This window comes from Chiloscyllium punctatum, chromosome 1, assembly GCF_047496795.1.
Source record: "Chiloscyllium punctatum isolate Juve2018m chromosome 1, sChiPun1.3, whole genome shotgun sequence".
Lineage (NCBI taxonomy): Eukaryota > Metazoa > Chordata > Chondrichthyes > Orectolobiformes > Hemiscylliidae > Chiloscyllium > Chiloscyllium punctatum.
Window position 1 is genome coordinate 88898530 of NC_092739.1, and position 23409 is coordinate 88921938.

At 39.6% G+C, this 23409-nt stretch overlaps 1 protein-coding gene across 6 annotated transcripts in view; it reads left to right on the top strand.

The window, feature by feature from the left end:
- Positions 1–3815, top strand: part of fat1a (FAT atypical cadherin 1a) — a 204062-nt gene extending 200247 nt beyond the window's left edge. For 4 of the 6 annotated variants that reach the window (XM_072570435.1, XM_072570445.1, XM_072570416.1 and 1 more), the window contains 2 exons: positions 1737–1772; positions 2287–3815. In XM_072570435.1, the coding sequence (XP_072426536.1) occupies positions 1737–1772; positions 2287–2915 (665 nt within the window). In that variant the 3' untranslated portion in view covers positions 2916–3815. The remainder of the gene's footprint in view (positions 1–1736; positions 1773–2286) is intronic. The other 2 variants (XM_072570425.1, XM_072570466.1) reach the window with 1 other exon arrangement.
- Positions 3816–23409: the final 19594 nt, after the last annotated feature.

Genomic DNA, 23409 nt, shown 5'->3' on the forward strand with positions numbered 1-23409 from the left:
CTCTGCCAGCTGTATCTGCAGGTCTGGTGTGGGGAAAACACATAAAATAGGAATGGTAAATGACCTGCCACCTTCCTATGCACCAACGTGTCCCACAATGTGGTGGGTTGGTAAGGCAAACATCAGCTTGCCCAGGCTTACACCTGTTAATGTCCTTGACCAGCCAGTTATCATTTAGGAGCCCTATTTGTGCCTCTATTTCCCTAATATGGTGGGTGGGGAAAGTCAACCAAGAGGCCAACGCAGTCTTCCAAAGCCGCTGGTCAATGGGCAGGAAGGAAGGGGTGTATCACCTTTTTAAGTCATGTTCTGTTCACATTGGGATCCCTCCAACTAGATGGAACCAATCCTTTGTGATCCACACCTCCATTTCCCTACCCGTACCCACCCACTTCTCCTAGTCCCAGAACACAATTCCACACACATCCAAGTCTCTTTCTGAAGTCCTGGGGCTCAAAGCTCCAGACCTCCCTTACTCTACTTTCAGTGGTATCTTTTCCTGGGATTTCTTTGTAGAATGGCAATGCCCAGTATGTGCTATCATTGCTGAGAGAATTACTGGCAGGATTTCTGTTCACTCGGGTATGAAAATCCCACTCTCTGATTAAGGCCACCCCCAGATATTACTGCAGTATTGACTATTTTAATAATAGACATTTGACTAAAGACTGATGTTTCACTGGGACAGGGGTCAGGAGGGAGTAAGGGGGCATGTGTGCCAGATTGAAGTCTTATGATGGAGGAAGTAAGCATGATATACTCCCCATTTCCCATTCAATTCACCCCCCTATTTCCTTTAAAAGATCAAAAAATTATTTTGCATACATTTTACTGAGAAACGAGCATAGTTGTCTTTTTCCTGGGTATAATTGTGAGGAATGCGGGTTATGATCTAATTGTATTTGTGGCACACAAACCCATAATTTGAAGATTTCCAAGTCTTAGTGATCAATTTTATTGTGCACCCCATAAACCAGGAAGAGCTAGTCTAATGTTTGCTTCTTCCTTGCATCATGGAAAATAGCCAAATGATGTAATCCACTGGCATGGCAGTCAGTTCTGCACCTGACTGTAGCATTTTGGGGGTAGATAGTGCCCCATGAATAAACTCTGGTGGAAGTGGAACCCACACAAATTGTGAATTATGATTGTGGACAGAACTGTTTAGTCTCTTTGGTTTAACAATGTGTCCTGGCAGGAATCGCCTGTTATTTCCATGAATGATGTGCAAGTGTCCAACTTTGTCACGGAGTAGAATGCTCAGAACATTTTGTTTAACCACCTAACCTTAATACCTTCTTTTAATAGTTGGGTGACTTATTACTTAGAGAGAAAATTGTCCAATGAGTACTTTTGACTGATTGTTCCATTATTAGATCGTTGTGGTATTTTCCTGGAGTATTTTCTTTGTTAAATTCATTGATATTTTCTACTATTTATTTGTGTCTCAGCTGTAGTTACGTGAAAGGCATTTTAGTTTGAGAAAGTCATATTTATTTTGTCATTGAGCTAGGGAATTTTCGCAGCCATCTATATCTTATTGTGAAAGGGTTTTAAAACATCACGTCTGGTAAACAGCACTTAACTGCTTTAAAGTGTACGTATGTAGCAAGCAGGTGATTAAATTGTTTGTTGCAAGCAAGCACATGGAATGCTGTGTAGACCTTTCTTTAGAATTCTGGTGCTTTAATATTTCATGTTTTCTTCTTCCCTTTACTGCTCTTTCCCATCTAAAGAAACTTTTGCGGGTCATGACCTCAAGAACCCAAGAGGTGACTTTTGTCTGCATGCCTTTATTCTCTCATACTCACAACTGGGCCTCTTTCACTTTAACATTCACTGCACGTTGATTTGCATAGCGGCAAGAAAGTTAATCCATTATTCATATGTTTGGTTTAAGTCATTAATGTGTGTTGTAGAAAATCAATAAGATTTACCTTTTAAATCCTACTCCAGCATTTTCTATCCAAGCACAGCAGCCACTGTATTTGTAATATAACCAGAATAACATTGCTCGCTAATTTAAATCCATGTACATTTGTTATGGTTGTGTGCTGGCTGTCAATTGATGTCATTTTAAAGCATCAAGGTTAAAATGTATTTGTCTGTCATTTGTAATGGGTTGTGCCATCTCAACTGTGTTCTGTTGCACTTTGGAGACTTCAATCAGCACTAACATTAATTACCAATTCTGTATAAATTATATTTTGTTCTTGATTTTTGTATGATACTAAAGGTCTGGTTCAAAACTAAATATTCTAATTTTTCTCCTTTTCTGTGCAAAAGCATATCACTGGGACACTTCTGATTGGATGCCAAATGTTCAGCTCCCTGGTATCCAGGAGTACCCACAGTATGAGGTAGTGGAACACCCAGCCCCTCTTTACTCTGATCCTAATGCCATTGACACAGACTACTACCCTGGAGGATATGACATTGAAAGTGATTTCCCGCCTCCACCAGATGATTTTCCAATTCACGAGGAGTTGCCACCACTGCCACCGGAGTACAATGAGTTTGATTCCTTACAGCCACCCCGGGACATGCCCATGGCTGGAAGTCTGAATTCAGCATCGCTAAATAGACAGCATTTTAACATGAATCAATATCTACCCCATCACCATTATTCTGCAGACCTGTCAGAACCTCAGAATGCAGTCCCTGCTGGAAGCAATTACAGGGGAACCTACCCATCCTACTCTTTAACATACAATGATGACTTTGAACCACCCACTATGGATAACATGTCTATGTCTGTGTATACATCCACTACTGCCTCTTGCTCTGATGTCTCAGCGTGCTGTGAGATGGAAGAATCTGAAGTCATGATGAGTGACTATGAAAGTGGGGATGAAGGCCACTTTGATGATGTGACTATTCCACCACTGGATTCTCAACAACACACAGAAGTCTGATGATTAACAAAAATTAAAGTGCCTGGGCTTTAACTGAAATGCATCATGCTCCAGCTTCTATATTTGACAAGTACTCAATGTTGTTTTTGCATATTGATTTGCAAGTGTTGTTGAGCTAATTCCAGCATGGCTGCACTGGATCATGCAGCATGTTTCTACACATCAGTTACTTTTACCTGAGTTACTGGAACTGGACTTAACAAATTGCATTTACATTGGCTGTGCCATTTCCGAATGTGGTTTTGTATCAGTATCAACATGCAGAATATTGAAGGATTTTAATATCTGCTATTATAGTAACAAAACACCTTATCATTGTGGTATTCTTGGTCTGTATTTATGTAGCTCTAATAATACAGAGATTAATTTTTTAAAAGACTTTTTCCTGTCCTGCGATTTCTTTTGTAAATTTAATGTACAGTTCTGATTTAAATAGTTTAAACTAGATTTTGTAGATATTATGTGGATTTTTTTTCAGAATTTTAGTGCTGTTAATCACTTGCATTGACATTGGCATACCCTGACCGTTATGTGCAAACTAGTGATTGGGGGTTTACACTTAATTTTATTATTTCCAGTAAATTTAAACATTTCACCCTAAATATTTTACCGAATGTACCAAAATGCCAAGTTGGTGTGAATGAGTAGGTTTGTTTCGCTATGTTGTTTGGGTCTGATACATAAAAATGTCTTAACAGTGAGTGATTACATTTCTAATTGTAAATTGTGTGGATTTATTTCTCTGTGAAAGGGGACCTACTGAATTTTTAGAACCAAAACTTTGCAAAACCTGACAATGACTTTGTAAAGCTCTCTTTATGTGGTGCAATGGTTTTTAAATGAAACTTCCATTAGCATACACTCTCTTACTTTGCATTGGTAATAAATTGTGAAAATGAATTGCCTCTTACAGTGTCTTTGTGAATGCGATAGTTGCAAGAAACTAATTCAGAAATACATTAGCCAAACTATTATGCTCAAGTACTTTGTGGATACTGTGTCCTTGAATTTCAATGTGCATTTCCCCATCTTTTGCTGTAGCTTTGGCAAAAGATCAAGACAACTTGTATTGAAATTCAAGACCTTTTAAATATGTCATTTTCTCTTAACACTTTACATGCCTACATTTATTCTGAAAAATGTTATTGATCTACTTATTATGTCACTTTCACCATGAGAAAGAAAACCATGTTTTACTATTAGAATTTATCCAGAAACATTTTATTGTTAAATACGCTAGCAAAAAGTCTTCTATATTTTATCCGACACAAATGACTAATGTTCAAAATAAATGAAAGAAATCAAGATGTATATCTTAGAACAGCAGCAAGCACAACTTGCTTGTCAAATTTCTCGTATTGAAATTCACGTTTTTGAAAGATTTATTTTTAAATTTCAAAGCCTAGCCCAAAAACCTCAACTTCAACTTGATATTGTTAATCCATAATAGTTAGAGAGTGTTTGATGATATATTTGGATTTAAGAAATGCTCTTGTAAAATTTCTCATGTGCTGGATTCAACATTAACTCTTTTCTCTCCACAGCTGCTGCCAGATCTGAGTTTCTCCAGAAGTTTGTTTCTTTGTTTCAGATTTCCAACATCCACAGTTCTTTGTTTTATTATAGGTTGGGAGGTTTGACAATTTTATTTTGTAAACTGAAGGTTAAAGTTCTCAAAACCTTTTTTGTTTTAGGTAAGTGTTACTAATTAACATGCAGTTTTCTTTTATGGACTGTTCAACAACTTTGCTAATGGTTTTTGTTAATAGAATATTAAGTTTACTAAAACAGTTTTTTTGGTAACTTTCCTGTTGCGTTTGTCTGTTCAGTTCAAAAAGTTGATGACCATTTTGATGACTCAAGATTTTTCATAAATTATCTTTTCATGTTTTGCGATTTTTTTATTTTAATAGGTATTTATGTTAGAAATTGTATATAGTTGCAAATTGAGGAAAGTGCATCATTTTGTACTTTTGTGATGTTATTGCATGATAGTAGTACAAATAGCAAACATGCATAACAGCAAGTCATTGTATTTTCATCTATTAACTTTACAATGTGCAAATTTTATCTGTTTTTAAGGCATGCTTTAAAGAAATTCAAGAAAATACAGGGTCTGGAATTCCAAAGTGTGCAAAATGGACTGCACAATATTGAAGAATTAGTCCAAATCCGTCTGAATGTTAGGATGAGCCCAATGGTCCAAATGGGAACAGCTGCAATTTTAGGACTTGTACAAAATATTGGTGTTTTCTCCAAGTCTTTGAATTATAATTTTTTGTGCTTTTATTTTGAGAGCAGTGTCTTCCCCTGTCAACAGCCACAGATTTTATGATGAACCATACTTGTAGCCTCCCAGCATTTTGCAGACACTTCTAAGAGAGATTTGCTTTTCTTAACAGCTTTGTAACTGCTCTCAAACCAATGACAGTTTTAAACCAGCTGCATCATGATCCAGGAACTCTGATTTGCAACCCTTGACTCCACTGATACCATGCCGGCATTTTCAAGCTCCCAAGGCTTTGTGCTCACCACCCATAAGCACTATAGCACTGAAGAGGATCTTTAGTCACTCGTATTTGTGATAATGCTTTGGATCAGTCCAAAACTAATCTTGCTGTCCAGTTCTATCTATAGCCTTGTTTCACAGCTTTAAGTTATCCAATTTTGAGTTAAAAGAAGTGCAAGTTTTTTGATTAATGACTTCATGTGATAAAAACACTGTTGCTTACAAAGAGAAGGTGGGATGGGTACAGTGGAATAGTTCGACTTGGGACAATTGGAACTGCAAAGAGAGCTCAGCATTTGGAGTATGGAAAAAGTTGCGGTTCTACAGAACGTTGGTGAGGCCCCTTTTGGCATACTGTGTATAGTTCTGGTCGCCCTGCTATAGGAAGAATATTATTAAATTGGAGAGGGTGCAGAAAAAGTTTACTAGGATGTTACTGGGGCTGCAAGGCTTTAGTTATAAGGAGAGTTTGGGACTTCACTGGAGTGTACAAGGTTGAGGGATGACCTCATATAGGTTTATAAAATCATGAGCATAGCTATGGCAAAGGTCTTTTACCTGTGGTTGGGGCGTTCAAAATTAGAGGACATAATTTCAAGGTGAGAGGAGAAAGATTTAAACGTAACATGAGGGGCAACTTGCTCTCATAGAAGGTGGTTTGTGTATGGAATGAACTGCTAGAGGAAGTGGTAGATGCCGGTACTGTTAAAACATTTAAAAGATATTGGACAGGTACATGAATAGGAAAGATTTAGAGGGATATGGGCCAGATGAACGCAAGTGGGACGAGTTTACTTTGGGACGAATGGACTGAATTGTATGTCTTAATGCTGTATGACCTTATTTAAATTTGACCATGATTTCAAATTCGTTAAATGCTCCATAGTCTGTCTTTTGCTGATGCATCAACAATAAAAAAGTATAGCACTTGTATAACATGCCCACAAAGTAAACTTAACATATTCTTAAAACTTGGCAGTGTGATCAGAATTCAGGTAATTTTTGTAATTTATTTTGCAGCTTAAGAATTACATTAAACCTTGCAATACAACTTATTTGCTATTTATTTGCCATTTGATCCTTATTATCAATAAATCAGAAAACTGGATTCTGAGTACAGCCACGGTGGCACAGTGGTGTGGCGCACGTTGGCACAGTGGTTAGCACTGCAGCCTCATAGCGCCAGAGACCCGGGTTCAATTCCTGCCTCAGGCAGCTCTCTGTGTGGAGTTTGCACATTCTCCCTGAGTCTGCGTGGGTTTCCTCCCGGGTGCTCCGGTTTCCTCCCACAATCCAAAAATGTGCAGGTTAGGTGAATTGGCCACGCTAAATTGTCCCTAGTGTTCAGGGATGGGGTAAATGTAAGGGAATGGGTTGCGTTTTGGCGGGTCGGTGTGGACTTGTTGGGCCGAAGAGCCTGTTTCCACACTGTAAGAATAAAATCGGAATTTACCATGCATTTGCTTATGCTCTTGAACTATACTTGACAAACCATATAAAGAGCAGAATTTTCTTTATCCAGAAGGCAATTAGATTGAGGTAATGTGATTGAATTGATCAGCAAACCAAAATGTCAATGTAGCCAACTGATAAGAATGTGTTAGTAATCCCTGTATGTTGTGCTAATCCTGTAATCCTACAATCTGTGCTGCACTGCTGAGCAATGCTGCTCAACCCTTCACTGGCACTACAAAGAACTGAGAAGATGGTTTGCTCGGCCTCCCCGATAACGGATTGTTTGGATGGTACTGTTAAAAAAGAATGTTTTCATTCCATTCATTGCAGTCAACACGCACACAACTGCATTCTAAACAGATTGCTATGTGGCTGTTTACAACAACTTAAAATGGTGCTAAATATTATTCAATGTAACAAAATGTTACAAAGTACTTCACAGGAGAATCACAAACAAATTTACATTCTCTCAAAGAAGAGATGTTAAGATAGTTGACTGAGGTTTGACCAAGGACCCAAGTTTTATAGCGTATTTTGAAGCAGGTGGGGTATATTTCAAGGGAACTCCAGACCTTAACTTAGGCTAAAACCATGTCTGCCAGTAGTGTAGCAAATTTGATGAGCAAAAGACCAGACCTGAAATAAGAGAGTTTGTGCAGAGTTGTAGGAATGCAAAGATGACAGATCTATGACAGTGCTGTGACAGTGATTAGATTAGATTGGATTACTTACAGTGTGGAAACAGGCCCTTCGGCCCAACAAGTCCACACCGCCCCGCCGAAGCATAACCCACCCATACCCCTACCCCTACATCTACACCTACCCCTTACCTAACACTACGGGCAATTTTAGCAATGGCCAATTCACCTGTGGGAGGAAACCGGAGCACCCGGAGGAAACCCACACAGACACGGGGAGAACGTGCAAACTCCACACAGTCAGTTGCCTGAGGCGGGAATTGAACCCGGGTCTCTGGCGCTGTGAGGCAGCAGTACTAACCACTGTGCCACCCACAACAACTAGTTGTTGCTAGTGTAAAGTTGTTAATGAGAAACATTCAGAAAACATTTGCCATCCTGAATCTCTTCACAAGCATGGGATCTGGATGGCACTTGATAGAACAAATACTGCCCTTGAGAAGTGATGATTGTGACCCAGTCCTTGAACTGCTGCAGTTTATGTGGAGTAGAGACATCTGAGAAGAGAGTTCAAGGATTTGTGACTGAAGCAGTGATATAATTCAAAGTCAAAACAGTGTATGGTTTGGAGGGGAGCTTTGTAGATGGTGGTGTTATTGTGTATCTGCCACCATTGCCCTTCAAGATGGGAGAGGTTACTGAGTTGGAAGGTTCTGTCACATTAGCTCTGATGACTTGCTGTGGTTCTTGGTGCACATGACTCACTGTGCATCAGTATTGAAAGGAGTTAATTTTGAAAGTGATTGTTGAAATGCCAATCAAATGAGTTGATTTGTCTTTATATAGTGTTCAACTACACCCATCTAAGCAATTGAATAGTATTCCATCGGACTCCTGACTGGCTTAGATGGTGGACAGTCTTTGGGGAGACTGGAAGTCAGTTCTTGTTGCAGAACTCTTAACCTCTGACCTGATTGTAAAGGCACAATTTATATATGGTAAATGCAATTCAGTATCTGGAGAGTGGTTAACCCCAAGGATTTTGATTGTTGGGGTTTCAGGGATGATAATACCATTGAAGATCAAATATTTAGATTCTCTCTTGTTAGAGATTGTCACTGCTTGGCACATGTGTAACTGGTACTTTCCACTTGTCATCCAAAACAAGATCTTGCTGCATATGGATATGAGCTGTTTCAGTCTATGATGTATTGTGTGAGTATTGTTAAACACTGCATTCAGCTGACCTCATGATAGAGGGCATGTCATTGATCAAACAGCCGAAGACCATGTAGCTCGAGGACACTTGGATCACTGCCTTACAATGGACAAGTGGTATTATTACTGGACTGCTAATCTAGAGACTTGGGGGTTGTCCTGGGGACCTGGGTTTGAATCCTGCCATGACAGATGACAGATAAAAATCTGGAATTCAGAGTCTACTGATGACTGTGAATCCATTGTCAATTGTTGAGAAAAACCCATCTGATTCACTAATGTCTTTTAGGGAAGGCAACTGACATCCTATCTTGGTTTGGCCTACATTTGCATGAATAGTTTGAGAATACAGAGGCAAAGGTGGATCATTCACTCCACTTTTAACTGAAGATGGATACAGATACTTCAATCTTGTCTTTTGCATGGATATGCTGGGTTTTTACATGTTCTCTACTAAGCATGCCTTTTGTTACAGATTTTACTGAATTCAAATTTCAGCTTGTGTTATAGTGGGATTCGAACTTATGTCCCTCGGATATTAGCCTGGCATTCTGGATTGCCACTTCAGTGATGTTACCACTCTGACACCACCCTCTTACCATTACTCCATTAGGTAAATAAGGCAAACTTAAACCAATAATAGGCTGTAGTCTTCCTTGTTTTGGTCAAATAAGAGGCACTATGTGTTTTAATGACTTGTTTCAAAGGTGTAGACAATATGTGTAATAAACTTAAAACATAACTTGATCATTCAGTGTCACCTGTTACATCAACAAACTTGTCCAGTGATGAGAAATTTGCTCAACTGAATTTCGTTTTGTAGCATTTCTTAAGTTTAATGAATGTTTTCTCTCTCAAGATATCAACATCTGACATCAGGTATTGCATTTAACTCTGTCTTTATTGAAAATGTCAGTATTTAAGTCTGATTTGCTGCTTGCAAACAATGTCTTCAGTGCTTTGAAGAATAATGCCCTGCGTGTGATGACATGCAATCTGCACTGAGCAGTGATCATTGATTCTTTTGTGTTGATCACAACAAATGGCTGGATATCACAGGGGGTTGTTTGCTTCCAAACATCGCCATTGTGTTTCACAAGCACTTTATCTCCTGGCTTTAAACATGTAATTAGTTTTCAGTTTTGCTCTCTGTTCCTGTTAATTTGGTTCTTCTGTTCTCCGTCATTTTCATTTCCACATTGATCATGAGCTTCAGGAGGTAGCTCAGGAAGATGTGTGTGTGCTAAGCATACACACAGATCAGTGAAGCTGTAGATTTTCCAGTAGGCGAATGAGGTGTAACTGTAATGGCAAAGAAAGCAATACAACTCTTTCATAACTAGTAGTTTGCAAATTTGCTGAACTAGTTGGGTCCCAGTTAACAACGTTGTCACTACTCACAGTTTGAGGGACTCCACAAAAAATTCCAAATCTGGTTGAACATTGAGATGGCTGCTTTCATTAAAGTAAACTATTTCTACAACTGGGAATCTGTCAACAATGGTAACAACAGAATCAAGACCACATTCTATCCAGGGCTTTGCAGGTAACTCTGAGTTATATTCCATGATACTGGCAACCATAACATTTCCCAAAGAGATTTTGTTTGCATAATTTCTCAGTGACCTTTGTGCACCATATTGAAAACCTGTTCTCTCAACAACTGGAATTACAAAGCAATTGCCATGTAACATGACCACGTTACAGCTGCTGGTTTTGAACATTGAGAAGATGTGGGATGGTTTCACTTCTGAAAGCTTTCTTTGCTATGTCTTACCAGATTCATGATTCCATTCACATTCTCACACAGCTTAAATACCTCATCTTTTGTTGCTACTTTGTCAGATAGTTTAGCAACGTTGGCACTCTGTTTACATATGCGTAGTAAAGATGTTGTTTGTCGGGTTTTTTTTTGTTCCTTCATGATTATTAAGACTGACTGCCATTTGGGTTAAGCTTGTCTTAGAGTCACAGAGATGTACAGCATGGAAACAGACCCTTCAGTCCAACCTGTCCATGCCGACCAGATATCCCAACTCAATCTAGTCCCACCTGCCAGCACCCGGCCCATATCCCTCCAAACCCTTCCTATTCATAAACCCATCCAAATGCCTCTTAAATATTGTACCAGCCTCCACCACATCCTCTGGCAGCTCATTCTATACTCGTACTTCTCTCTGTGTGAAAACGTTGCCCTTTAGGTCTTTTTTTTAATATCTTTCTCCTCTCATCCTAAACCTTATGCCCTCTAGTTCTAGACTCCCCAACTGTCTTGTTGGTTTACAATCACATTCCACGTTGAATGTTGGGAATCCAATTATTTATTTATGTAGATGCTTTACAATGTGAATTGATGAAGCAGTTCACTAGTGTCATATGATCTGTCATCACCTTAAACTTTTTCAAGTAGAGCCGAAATTGCCAATGGGGTTGAGATTGCAAATAGTTTTGAATGTAGGTTTGCTCGCTGAGCTTGAAGGATCATTTCCAGCGAGCAAACCGACATCCAAAACTTCAACCTGAGCTACAAATCTTCTCAAAACTATAAATAGTATCATTCCTATGGGTATTGGCAATCTGATGGCCATTGCAGCACTTGGTGAGTTACCCACCTCATTTTTTCCATGAAAACTGCACCTAAATCACCAGACTTGTATCCATGAATAACTGGATGATTTTTCTCAGGGCAGCACAAGTATTTGTATAATTTGCTGACTACCACTATTTGACTTGGTGTGTAACATATTTGAGAGCTTTAGCCCACTCCTGTTTAGTATATAGTATTTTTGAGATTGATTGATTGCATGAGAGAAGACAGCATGATGGGGTCAGGATTAAGTGACTACATTATGTGATGTGTCTGAATAGACTCCAGAGTTCCTGCATATTTGTACAGTCTATAGAATTTGCAATGTTTTCAGTAGTCCATGGATCAGGTGATATTCCTTCAGTGCTAAGCACATGACAGGAAAAAGAAATTGATTTCTTTCACTGAAGAAGTAGTTGCTCAAGATGAGGTAATTATTCTCCAAGAAATTATTAACATGCATTTACACTTTCCCATGTTCACTTCCACTGCATCCATCAATGTGAATGTTATGATTGGTGTTCAGCCTGCCTTCATGTCCTAGAAGTTCAGACTGCATCATGTGGTAAAATATTCCAGCTCCTGAACTAACTCTTAAACTGAGTCTGTTGTATTGAAAAGGTTAGGTATGAGTCGAGGATGCGGTGACCTAACTTTTTCTACAAGTTCAGCCTAATGATAACTTTGAGTACAAGTTTACCAATGCGTTTGACATCATTTCGGTTGATCGATGTTGTTAGCAATCATTGAAAACTGCCCCAAGAAGTCTTCGTCCTAATCATTCAAATATTTATCAGCAAGTTTCATGGAGACAGCAAAGGATCTGTTTTGGGGCCACTGCTGTTTGTCATTTTTATAAATGACTTAGATGCAGACATAGGTGGATGGGTTAGTAAGTTTGTAGATGATACTAAAGTTGGTGGAGTACTGGACGGTAGAAGAATGCTTCGGGTTGCAGGGGGACTTGGATAAACTGCAGAATTGGGCTGAGAGGTGGCAAATGGAGTTCAATACAGCTAAATGTGAGGTGATGCACTTTGGGAAGAATAACAGGAAGGCAGAATGCTGGATCAATGGAAAGATTCTTGGTAGTGTGGATGTGCAGAGGGATCTTGGAGTCCATTTGCATAGATCCCTGAAAGTTGCCACCCAAGTTGATAGTGCAGTTAAGGCATACGGTGTGTTAGGTTTTGTTGGTAGAGGGATTGAGTTCCGGAGTTCATGCTGCAACTATACAAAATGCTAGTGCATCTTCACTTGGAGTATTGTGTGCAGTTCTGGTTGCCCCATTACAGGAAGGATGTGGAAGCATTGGAAAAGATGCAGAGGAGATTTACCAGGATGTTGCCTGGAGTGGAGGGAAAGTCTTATGAGGAAGGGCTGAGAGACTTGGGTCTGTTCTCATTGGAAAGAAGAAAGCTAAGACGGGATTAGTTGGGACATACAAGATGATCAGAGGATTAGATAGGGTAGACAGTGAAAGTCTTTTTTTTCCTAGGTTGATGCTGTCAGGTTGTGCGAGGGGGAATAACTACAAATTGAGGGGTGATAGATTTAAGTCAGATGTCAGAGGCAGGTTCTTAACTCAGAGTGGTAAGGGCATGAAATACCCTGCCTGCCAATGTAGTTAACACAGCCACATTAGGGAGATATAAACAATCCTTGGATAAGCACATGGATGATGGGATAGTGTAGTGGGATGGGCTTAGATTAGTTCACAGGTCGGTGCAACGTTGAGGGCTAAAGGGCCTGTTCTGCGCAGTATTGTTCTATGTTCAATAAAGCTGTTCTGATGTGGTCTCACTGCCATTTGAAGTTCTTAAAATGAAATGGCATAGTCAATGAATCACTACAGTGAAGATAGAGACATAATTTGGCGCATTGAGTCTGTATGAACACTCTGAACAGCATCCCACCCAGATGCAGTGACCCCACCTTATCCCCATAACCCCACGTTAAACATGGCTAATCCACCTAACCTGGACTGTGGGAGCGAACTGGAGCACCTGGTGGAAACCCATGCAAACATGGGAAGAATGTGCAAGCTCGAAACAGTTGTCCAAGGCAGGAATCGAACCTGGATCCCTGGCACTGAGAGGCAGTAGTGCTAACTACTGAGTCACCATGCTGCCTGTTAGAACATGATGATTTTATTAAAATCAGAAAGAACTGCAGATTGCTGTAAATCCAGAAAAAAAGACAGAAGTTGCTGGAAAATCTAGGCAGGTCTGGCAGCATCTGTGAAGGGAAAATCAGAGTTAACATTTCAGTTTCGGTGACCCTTCCTCAATAATAATTTTCTAATTCTCTTTTAGTGCATATTTCTTTTGGTGAGGACTGAGGTCTCAAAAGAATAATGCACTTCAGGGAATGTTTGATTTGATTTACTGCAGTCACATGTACCTAAATACAGTGAAAAGTTTGTTTTGTGAGCAGTACAGACAGATCACAGCAAACAAAGATGTACAGATCATAGACTGAGCAAGGCATACAGATTCACAGGAGGAGCAAAAAGCAAGATCAACATTAATACTAGCAATATTATTTGAAGTCAGAGGGGTCACTCAGGACTCTAATCACAGGGAAAAAGCTGTTCTTGACTTAAGAGGACATTATTAGTTATTTTTAGCGACTTAGCAAATTTAGGTTTATAAGTGCAGAGCGATGACAAACAATATGAAAAAATGATCTGTCAATGGCTCACAATGAGTCTCCCTGTGGCAGTGCTATCTTGAGCAATTCTTTTTGAATGTTCAGCAATGGAGTTGGATTTTATGGGCTGATGTGAGAAATGGGACCTGTTATTTATTTATTCATGGGATGTGGATGCTGCTGGCTTGGCCAACATTTATTGCCCATCCCTGTGTTGAGATCAGACACAGGACCTAATGTGGACTGTGTGAAGACCGTAATCACCATCAAATCATAATTAAGCCTGACTAAATTAGAATTTTCGGAGTTCGAAATCCTGACAGTGTGGAAACAGGCCCTTCAGCCCAAGTACACACCGACCCTCCGAACAGTAACCCACCCAGATCCATTTCCCTACCCAATATTTACCCCTGACCAATGCACCTAAACTGCGCATCCGTGAACACTGTGGGCAATTTAGCATGGCAAATCCACCTAAACTGCACATCTTTGGATTGTGGGAGGAAACCAGAGCACTCGGAGGAAACCCAAGCAGAGAATTTGCAAACTCCACATAGACAGTCACCCGAGGTTGAAATCAAACCTGGGTCCTTGGTTCTGTGAGGCATCAGTGCTAACTACTGTGCCATCCACAATGATTTCTTTAATTAAATAATGAACTATTCCAATGATCTGGGATTTAATGCTGGTATCCCTCCATAGTTCAGGTGCCTCCCATTATCAGGTACTAAATTAATGTCACAACATTTCTCATGTAATTGACAGTGAGCTTTTTTTGTTCCTCAGCCCGTATCCAAACTTTGCTACAGACTTTTGCTGTATTACCTCTGAACATTTTGTCCAGAGATGCTCAACCGATTTTAATCAGAACCTCTCAGCAAGTAGCACGGCATACATGCATGGATTAACATCCTCTTCAGGCTATTAATCTGTTCCAAAGGCATCAGCAATTTGAAAATTCAGTGCTGGTTGAGAAGTGAAGTGCAGTCAGCGGTATTGAACCTTCAGATTGCAGGCACCCACAGAGTAGCGATTTTCTGGTTTTCAGGCCCCTGGAAAGATATTGTCGAACCTGGTTTGAGGATGATTTGTAAAGATTTTCCCATCAAGAAGATGAATGCAACCTGGTAAAGTGGGGGAGGTGGAGGAAAATGGCCACTACAGTCCGTTGCATTGGGCTAACTTCCTGCTGCATTTATTTGACTGAAAGATTATTTACAAAGAAATGTTCTAGCCTATTGATTATAACTGTTCACATGATTGTAGTCCCAATCGGTTTTATTGTGTTGAGCAAACTGGTCTGAGAGACGACTATTCTCAGAGGCCCTAACCGCAGTAAGGAAAAGTAATTCCGATGTTTGCACTATTGCTATAACGTGAGCTTACAGGGTAGCACAGCTGGAGCTCGGATAATTCCACATGGAGAATAGGCACGGAAGGAAAGTAGCAGAGAGCTGTCAGATCACATCTTCAACTACCGCCTCAGGCGCTAACCTCAGTGGAGGGAGAAGGTTGGAAAGGGAATGGTCTATGGGCAATGCAGGACCGGGGATAGACCCACTACCCGCCTCTGTCCCTTTAACATCAAAATGTAACGTTGTCAAGTAGCTTGTGTGGTGGTAGTGCCCCTATCTCTGAGCTAGCTTCCTCAGCTCCCACCTATCCTGGAGGTGGGTCATATGTCCAGACATGTCGATTAAAATAGCAACAAATCACCATTTTGCTTAACATTTTTTCCCCTGTGAAAATCGAGCTGTTTTCATTAAAGCCGATGTTCTTTCCTCTTCCCCAGTTTTAAATGCATCTGTTCCAATGGTATTGATACTCCCATTCAGCACTTGCCCTGCATTTTTCGTCAAAAACATCTAATGTCTATTGGCCATTGATCGAATGAGACAATTACTTTAAATCAGCCCCGTCTCTGACTAGTCTGTAGAAACTTATCAATAGTTGTGATCGCCGAAAGAAATTGTTTTAATTATTGTATGCTTAAAGCCATGAACTGCACAAGGTTCCTTTGTTTAATACTTTAACTGTTCAGTCAATAGGGTCAAAATGAAAAAAAGTTTTGCAAAATACCCGAGTGAGTGTATTTTTGGAACAGTGAGGCAATTAAAAGGAAGAAATATGTTTGTGCTTCTTTACAAACTGTGTATCCTCTGTACAAGAGCTCCATCTAGTGTTCATAGCTTTAGAGATGGTACTGCCTTCTTCAAACTGAGGGTTGGGACAGCAAAGTTGAAATGCATCATGTAATCGCTCAGGAAGGTTGACTCAAGATCCCTCTAGATTGAAGTTTCTCATCCCATTGTCACATTTGATTGTTAAATGATTTTCAGGTTTTGCCTTTATCACTTTAACACTGCACTGCATCCTATGTAAAGTCTCTAAAGTGAAATGGCACTTATGGCCACTGCAGTCAACAATACATTAACTAAACCACAGCACATGCAAGTTTACTTTGCTGATCAAATGAAAGATCACCCTGAGAAGACCACTTTGAAAATCTCACCATTAGCAGAGAGGGGTTTTACAGAGCCCATTTATGGTTGGTCAGAAAGATCCAGAAAAAAAAGTAGCAAGATTTTCAAGGCCAGCTCTAAATAAAAATTAAGTTCAGAATTAAGAGACTCCAACTCATGTCAGGCAGATATCACACCCAGAGTCTATTGACTAATTGGCAGAATTGAACCAGTGTGTGACTTTCTGAAGACTAACTCTGAGAAACTTAGCGAATTAGTGATCATCTCTACACCCATTAATGCCTCTAGGAAACATATTTTGGGCAATGACGAGGACCCTCCCATTGACACATTATTTGAGGATGGATGCAAGTATAAAGCTGTAATGGCAGAACAACAACAATGATATGCCTGAAATATGGCCAACACTGTTACTACAATCAATGAATCTCACCAAAACCATCAAAATACATAACAGCAGTGGTTTGTTGCAGCTGCACAATTGTATGTGGTTTCATCATGGCTTTCAAAAGAAAAAACATTTTTATTTTGGTAAGGGGGTGCATTCTAGAGGAAGGTAAGAGTGATCACAATCTTTTATAGATAGTCAGCACTAACACACCGAGCCAAACAGCCTCCTCCTGCCTTGTAGCCATTATTCAAGTGGTACTACAAATAACAAGAATACAGACAAGCCATGGGAAGCACTGAGACTGCTTTTTTTGCTTGTGTTCTTAGTTTTCTTCCTAAAGATGATAGTGGCAAGAATGGGTCACAGACAGTTGCTATGAGCTGACATAAATCCTTTGAGAAACTGGTTTGGAATATGATGGAGTCCAAGTGGGGATGACCAAATTCTAGGCAAAGTTGCTAGGAGGTGGGGAAGCAAAATGTTGAAATGAAATGGATTCAGCTTCAGATCTGGAAGAAAGTAAAGCACTTTAAACTATTCTGAGGAAAAAGTCTGCATCAACAGGAATATCCTATGTGAAGGAAATAAATCGCTATCGCTGACTGAAATAAAGTTTGATATCAGAATGGTGAATGCCCATGAAGTCAAAAAGCCATGCAAATAAATAACAGATTCTATGTATGCCACAAGATACATTCCAGTTTAAGGAGACATGAAAAGGATACAAATGCTTTTGGGGGAAGAAAATGACATTCAATTTGTTTTCTGAAAAATATTGAATTCCGGGGATATTTCGATGTATGCTTATTTCAAGAAATGATTTACAACTGGAGCACGAGCCTATTCCTTGTAGATTTAGATAATTTTCTCCTGAAAGAATGCACTGTTCTAGGTTGTTCATTTGGTCAAATGGTTTTTAAAATAGCATTTAGGAAATACTTCACACTATTCGGGACAAGTAAAAGAGCTTAATTCTAATTACTATTTTATTTTGTTGGTTTTCTGTATTTTCTCACAAACCTCCCAACAAGGATGCGGGTCCCATTTCTGTTCAAGTGCTACCTGTCCATCTTGTACAGGTCCCACGGTCATCAATGATGGTCCTTTTAAATGTTCCAGAAAACAAAAGCCCTCCCTCCTGCACCATCTTTCCAGTCACACCTTCATCTGCACTAACCAATTAATTTACTCTCTAGCTCAAGGTATTGGAGGTAAGTCAGGGATAGCTAACCATTTTGGTCATGATATTTTCATTTATTTCCAGTTCCTTAAATTCTGTTTTCAGTACCTCATCCCTTTTTCTGGCTATATTGTAAGTACAACAATGAACCACAATCTGCCTGTTTGTCTTTCCTTTTCAGAATACCCTGAACTGTTCAGTGACATCTCTGATTTTGGCACCAAGGGGCAGTATATCCTCTAGGAGTCTCTTTTGCAGCTGAAGTGCCTGTCTGTTTTCCTCCTATAATTGAATCCCCTATCACTATATCCCTCTTCCTCCCTCCCCTTGAGTAGCTAACCCACCCAAGATGCCATGATGTATTCACGTCTTTGGATAAATTAAGATCATAAGCATGTTCAGGCCATTTTATCCATCATTCAGTAATATCATGGCTGATCTAATAAGCACCAGCTCTACTTTCTTGCTTTTTCCTAATAGCCCTTGATTCCCTTAAAGACTCAATCTGTTTCAGCCTTGAATTTACTTCAGGATGTGGTAAAGAATTTCACAAATTCATTACCCTCAGAGAAGGTAGTTCCTCTCCTCTCTGTCTTAAATGGGTGATCCTGTACTCTGATATTCTATCCTCTGGTCCTAGACTCTCCGAAAATGGAAAGCAACTGCTCTGCATCTACCCCGTCAAGTCTCTTTTGAGTCTTGCATGTTTCAATAAAGTTTCTCTCTTTCTTCTAAATGCCAATAATAAATGTAGGCCTGTCTTGCTGTACCTCTCCTCATGATACAGTCCCTCCATACTCAGACTCAGCCAAGTGAACCTTCTCTGGATAGTCTCCAATATCAGTAAATTGTTCCTTCGATAAGATGACCATAATATGATAGAATTCTCCTTGTAGATGGAGAGTGAAGTAGTCACTCCAAAGCTAGTGTCTTGAATCGAAGTACTGGGATCTACCATGGTGTGAGGTGCAAATTGGTAAGGATAGATTGGGGAACCCTACTGAAGAGATTAATGTTTGATAGGTGATGGCATCAATTTTTAAAAAATTTGCATGAATTACAGCAATTATTCATTCCTGTCTGGCACAAAAATATATGTAAATTGGTGGCTTGACGATGGCTTACAAAAGAAATTAGAGTTTTAGATCCCAAGAGGAGACGTATAAACTTTCCAGAAAAAGTAACTAGTCTGCGATTGGAAGCATTTTATAATTCAGCAAAAGATGACCAAAAGGTCTGATCCAGAGGGGGGACCAATAGAATAGGAGTAAAATTGCAGGGAACATAGAAACTGACCATAAGAGCTTCTGTAAGTATATAAAAAGGAAAAAGATTAATAAAGGTAAATGTTAGGTCCTTATAGTCAGAAATGGGAGCAATTTTGCAATAGGTCGAGCGAATGGGTAAACGCATGCAGCATAGTGTGGCTGAATGTGCAGTTATACACCTTGGTGTGAAAAAACTGAAAGGAAGAATATATTTTACGTGGGGATGTGTCAAAAGGGATCAGAGTATCCTTGTACCCTAGTCAATGGAAGGAGCCTGGCCAGGAGCATCAAGCAATTAATATTACAATCCACAATTTTCAGATTGCTGTCCTGAAAAATGACTTCTTAATCCTAACTCTGTCTTCTATTAGTTAGACAATCCACTATCCATGCTAATATATCTGCCTTCATTGCAAACGTATGAAAGTTAAAGTCGAGGTGTCTTACTGAAGTTATGCAGGGCCTTGGTCAGACCCTTGTGGGAGTATTATATGCAGTTTTTGTCTTCCTGACTAAGACTGGATCCGCTGGCTGTAGAGAAGTGTGGTGGAGGTTGACAAGGCTGGTAACTGGATGATGTCCTGTTCTATAACGAGAGATTTGTTAGATGGGGCTTGTTTTCACCAGAGTTTAAAAGAGGGTGACCTGATTAAAACAAATAAAATTCTAACCGAGTTGGAGAGATTAGATGCAGGGAGGATGTTTTTCCTGGTGGGTGAATCTAGAAGCAGGGGTCACAGTCTGACAATACAGTGTCGAGGGTTTCAGATTGAGATAAGGAAAGTGCTCATCACCTAATGAATTGTCAAACTGTGGCATTCTCTATCACCCAGGGCTGTTGATGCCAAGTCATTGAATATATTTCAGGAGGAGAATTTTCTTAAGGTTGTAAAAGCATAAAGGGGTATGAGGAGAAAGCAGGACTATAACTTTGAAATAGAAGATCACAAATGATCAAACTGAATGATAACGATCATACTAAATGACTGAGCAGATGCAAAGGCTGAATAGTCTGCTGCTAGTTTTTCTATTTCTATGTTTAAAACTGTTTACTGTGTTCCAGGTGTCCTCTGACTAATGCCCTATATAGCTTTAGCAAGATATTTTTCTATTCCATTCCCTTTGCAATAAATGCCAGCACTCCATTTTCCTTCCCTATTATCTGCTAAACCTTGATGCTGGTTTTGTGTGATCCATGCTGGAGGATTCCCATATCCTTCTGTGCTGTAGTTTTCTGCTACATTTCTTCTCCATTTAAATAATATTCAGCTCTTCTATTCTTCCTGCCAAAGAGCATAATGCCACATTTTCCACATTATGTCCCATCTGCCACATTTTTAGCCTATAATCTGTGGTTGTGGCCTTAGAAATGCTCCCTGTGGCAATCCACTTGTTGCAGGTTGCCATCCTGAAAATGGCCACTTTCTCCCAACCCTCTGTCTCCTATCAGTTAGAAAGTGAGTATTGTAGATGCTGGAGAAATCAGTCGAAAAGTGTGGATCTGGAAAAACACAGCAGGTCAGGCAGCATCTGAGGAGCAGGAGAATCACGTTTTGGGCACAAGCCCTTCATCAGGCTATCAGTTAGCCAATCCTCAGCTATGTGAATCTGCTGCTTTCAACACCATGGACTCATCTGAAGTTGTCTTATGTGAGGTTCTTGTTGAAAATCTTTTTGAAGTCCAAATATATGACATCTACTTGCCCTTTATCTATCCTGCTTGTTACCACCCCAAAGAATTCCAGTAGATTTGTCATAAAGCCATCCTAATACTGCTGTGTTTGTATTTTGCATTTCTAAATGTTCTACTATTACATCCATTATAACAGACTCTAACATTTTCCCAATAACAGATGTTAAGCTAACCAATTTTGTGTGTGTCTTTTTTTTTAGCAAGGCTGTTACATTGGCAGTTTTCAATCCTCTGGGACTTTGCCAGAATCTAAGACCTTTTTGGAAGATTGTTGTAAGTATGTCCACTATCTGAAGAGCTACCTCCTTTCATATCTTAAATTGTGGACTATAAATTCTCTTAAAGTCATCGAGTCCTACAGCATGGAGACAGGCCCTTTGGCCCAAACTGACCCATTCTGACCAAAATGTCCATCCACGTTAACCACATTTCCCTGCACTTGGCCCATATCCTTCTAATTTGTTTCCTATCTATGTACTTATCCAAATGCTTTTTAAATATTGTTGATGTACCCACCTCAACCACTTCCACTGGCAGCTCATTCCATATACATACCACCCTTTGTGTAAAAAAAAAAGTTAGCTCTCAGGTTCCCTCCTTTATTCTTTCCCCTCTAACCTTTAGCCTTAAACTGGTGCCCTCTAGTCCTCGATTCCCTAACACTGGAAAAAAAACTGAGTGCATTCACCCTCTCCATGCCTTTGTCGACCTTATGCACCTCTATAAGGTCCCCCCTCGGTCTCCAACGCTCTACAGAGCTTGTCCTCCTTCTCCCTATAACTCAGAACATTGAGTCCAGGCAACGTCCTTGAAAATTTCTTCTACAATCTTGTTGAAAATCAACTATTAAATAAGCATCATGCTGTTAAATCTGTTGGCTTAATGTGTTAAAGAAATGTTTCCTGCATTGGTTAGAGGAACCCACAGCTTGTGATTGTACCACAAGGTGTCACCATTGTTTTACCAGGAGAATAAAACACCCTTGAGTAAAAATGTCATTCTTCCTGTGATAGCTCAACAAATTTTGAGTGTTGTTTCTGTATTGTTTTGTAAATTCGCCACGATGTTTTGGGTATGAAGGCAGTAAAGGATGCTTATTTGTATCTTGCTGCTGCAAGTAGATGTCAGCCATTCAGCCCTTTGAGCATGTTACACCATTCTAGATCATGGTTGATGATCTTATCCAGCAGTTTTCTCTCCTTTTAATCTCTCTTCTACCCAACCCACAATATTCCAACCCTTGTCCATCACCCATGTGTACTGAAGTCCAATAAGGAAGAATGTACTGAGTCACTGACAAATCACTAAATAATGAGGTTTGAGTGCAATCAGAAAAACAACACATTTTGTTCATTATCCTGTATTTCATTATCACAAATCTTGATATGCCATTGCAATCAGGCAGTGTAATAGGACAGTTTTCTCTTTTTATTAAAACACTTTCCTTAATGTATTTAATAGTTGTAACTTGGTGTAATTTTGTTAGTACAGAAAATGGGCATTTCATTAAAAAAAATCTATGCCAAGTGTCACCCAGTTCAGAACATAGAAATGGAAGTTGACCATTCAGTCTTTCCAGCCTATTATTGCCATCCAATGAAATCATGGCTGATCTGTGACCTTTCACCCTATACATGCCTTTGGCCCATATCTCTTAATAGCTTTGAACAGAAATGTACTTATTTCAGGTTCATCCAGCATCCACTGTCATTTATGGAAGAGAGTCCCAACCATGGAGTCAGATTTATACAGCATGGAAACAGACCCCTCAATCCAACCAGTCCATGCTGAACATAATTCTAAATGAAACTAGTCCCACCTGCATGCTCTTTCCACACCTTTCCTATTCCTGTATCCATCTACTAACCTGAGTGTGTAAAAGTGTTTCCTAACATCTCTCCTGAATGGTGTGGCCCTATTTCTCAGCCTATGCTCCTACTTCTAGAATCCCACTAGTGGAAACTTGACCAATGTATTTTACATATTCGTGTATATGTACAGATGAGTTACCATTGAACTCTCAGCAAATATGCAGAAGCAGAGGAGAAACAAATGTTTGAGGAAATTCCTGGAAGCGCGGGCTTTTCACTGCCAATTGGGCTAAAGAAGGTATTGCAACTTAGTCAGATCCTATTTCATCTGTGGTGTTCATATCCTCATTTTGGGTCATTGGACAGTAATTAAGAGTTGAATCCATCTTGAATTCTGCAATAGCCTCCGCTCCGATTTGTAAACTTAGCAAAACTTGTCATTTATCTGCATCGTCAGCCTATGTTATGGTGGACTCACCTATCGAACTATCCTAGTGACAATTTTGTTTTTCATTGAAGCCATTACTTGATCGTTTAATTGAGCTGTGAATTTGCATAATTGAAATTTGTACATTGCAACTCCATTGACGAAGACATTTTGTCTGTAAA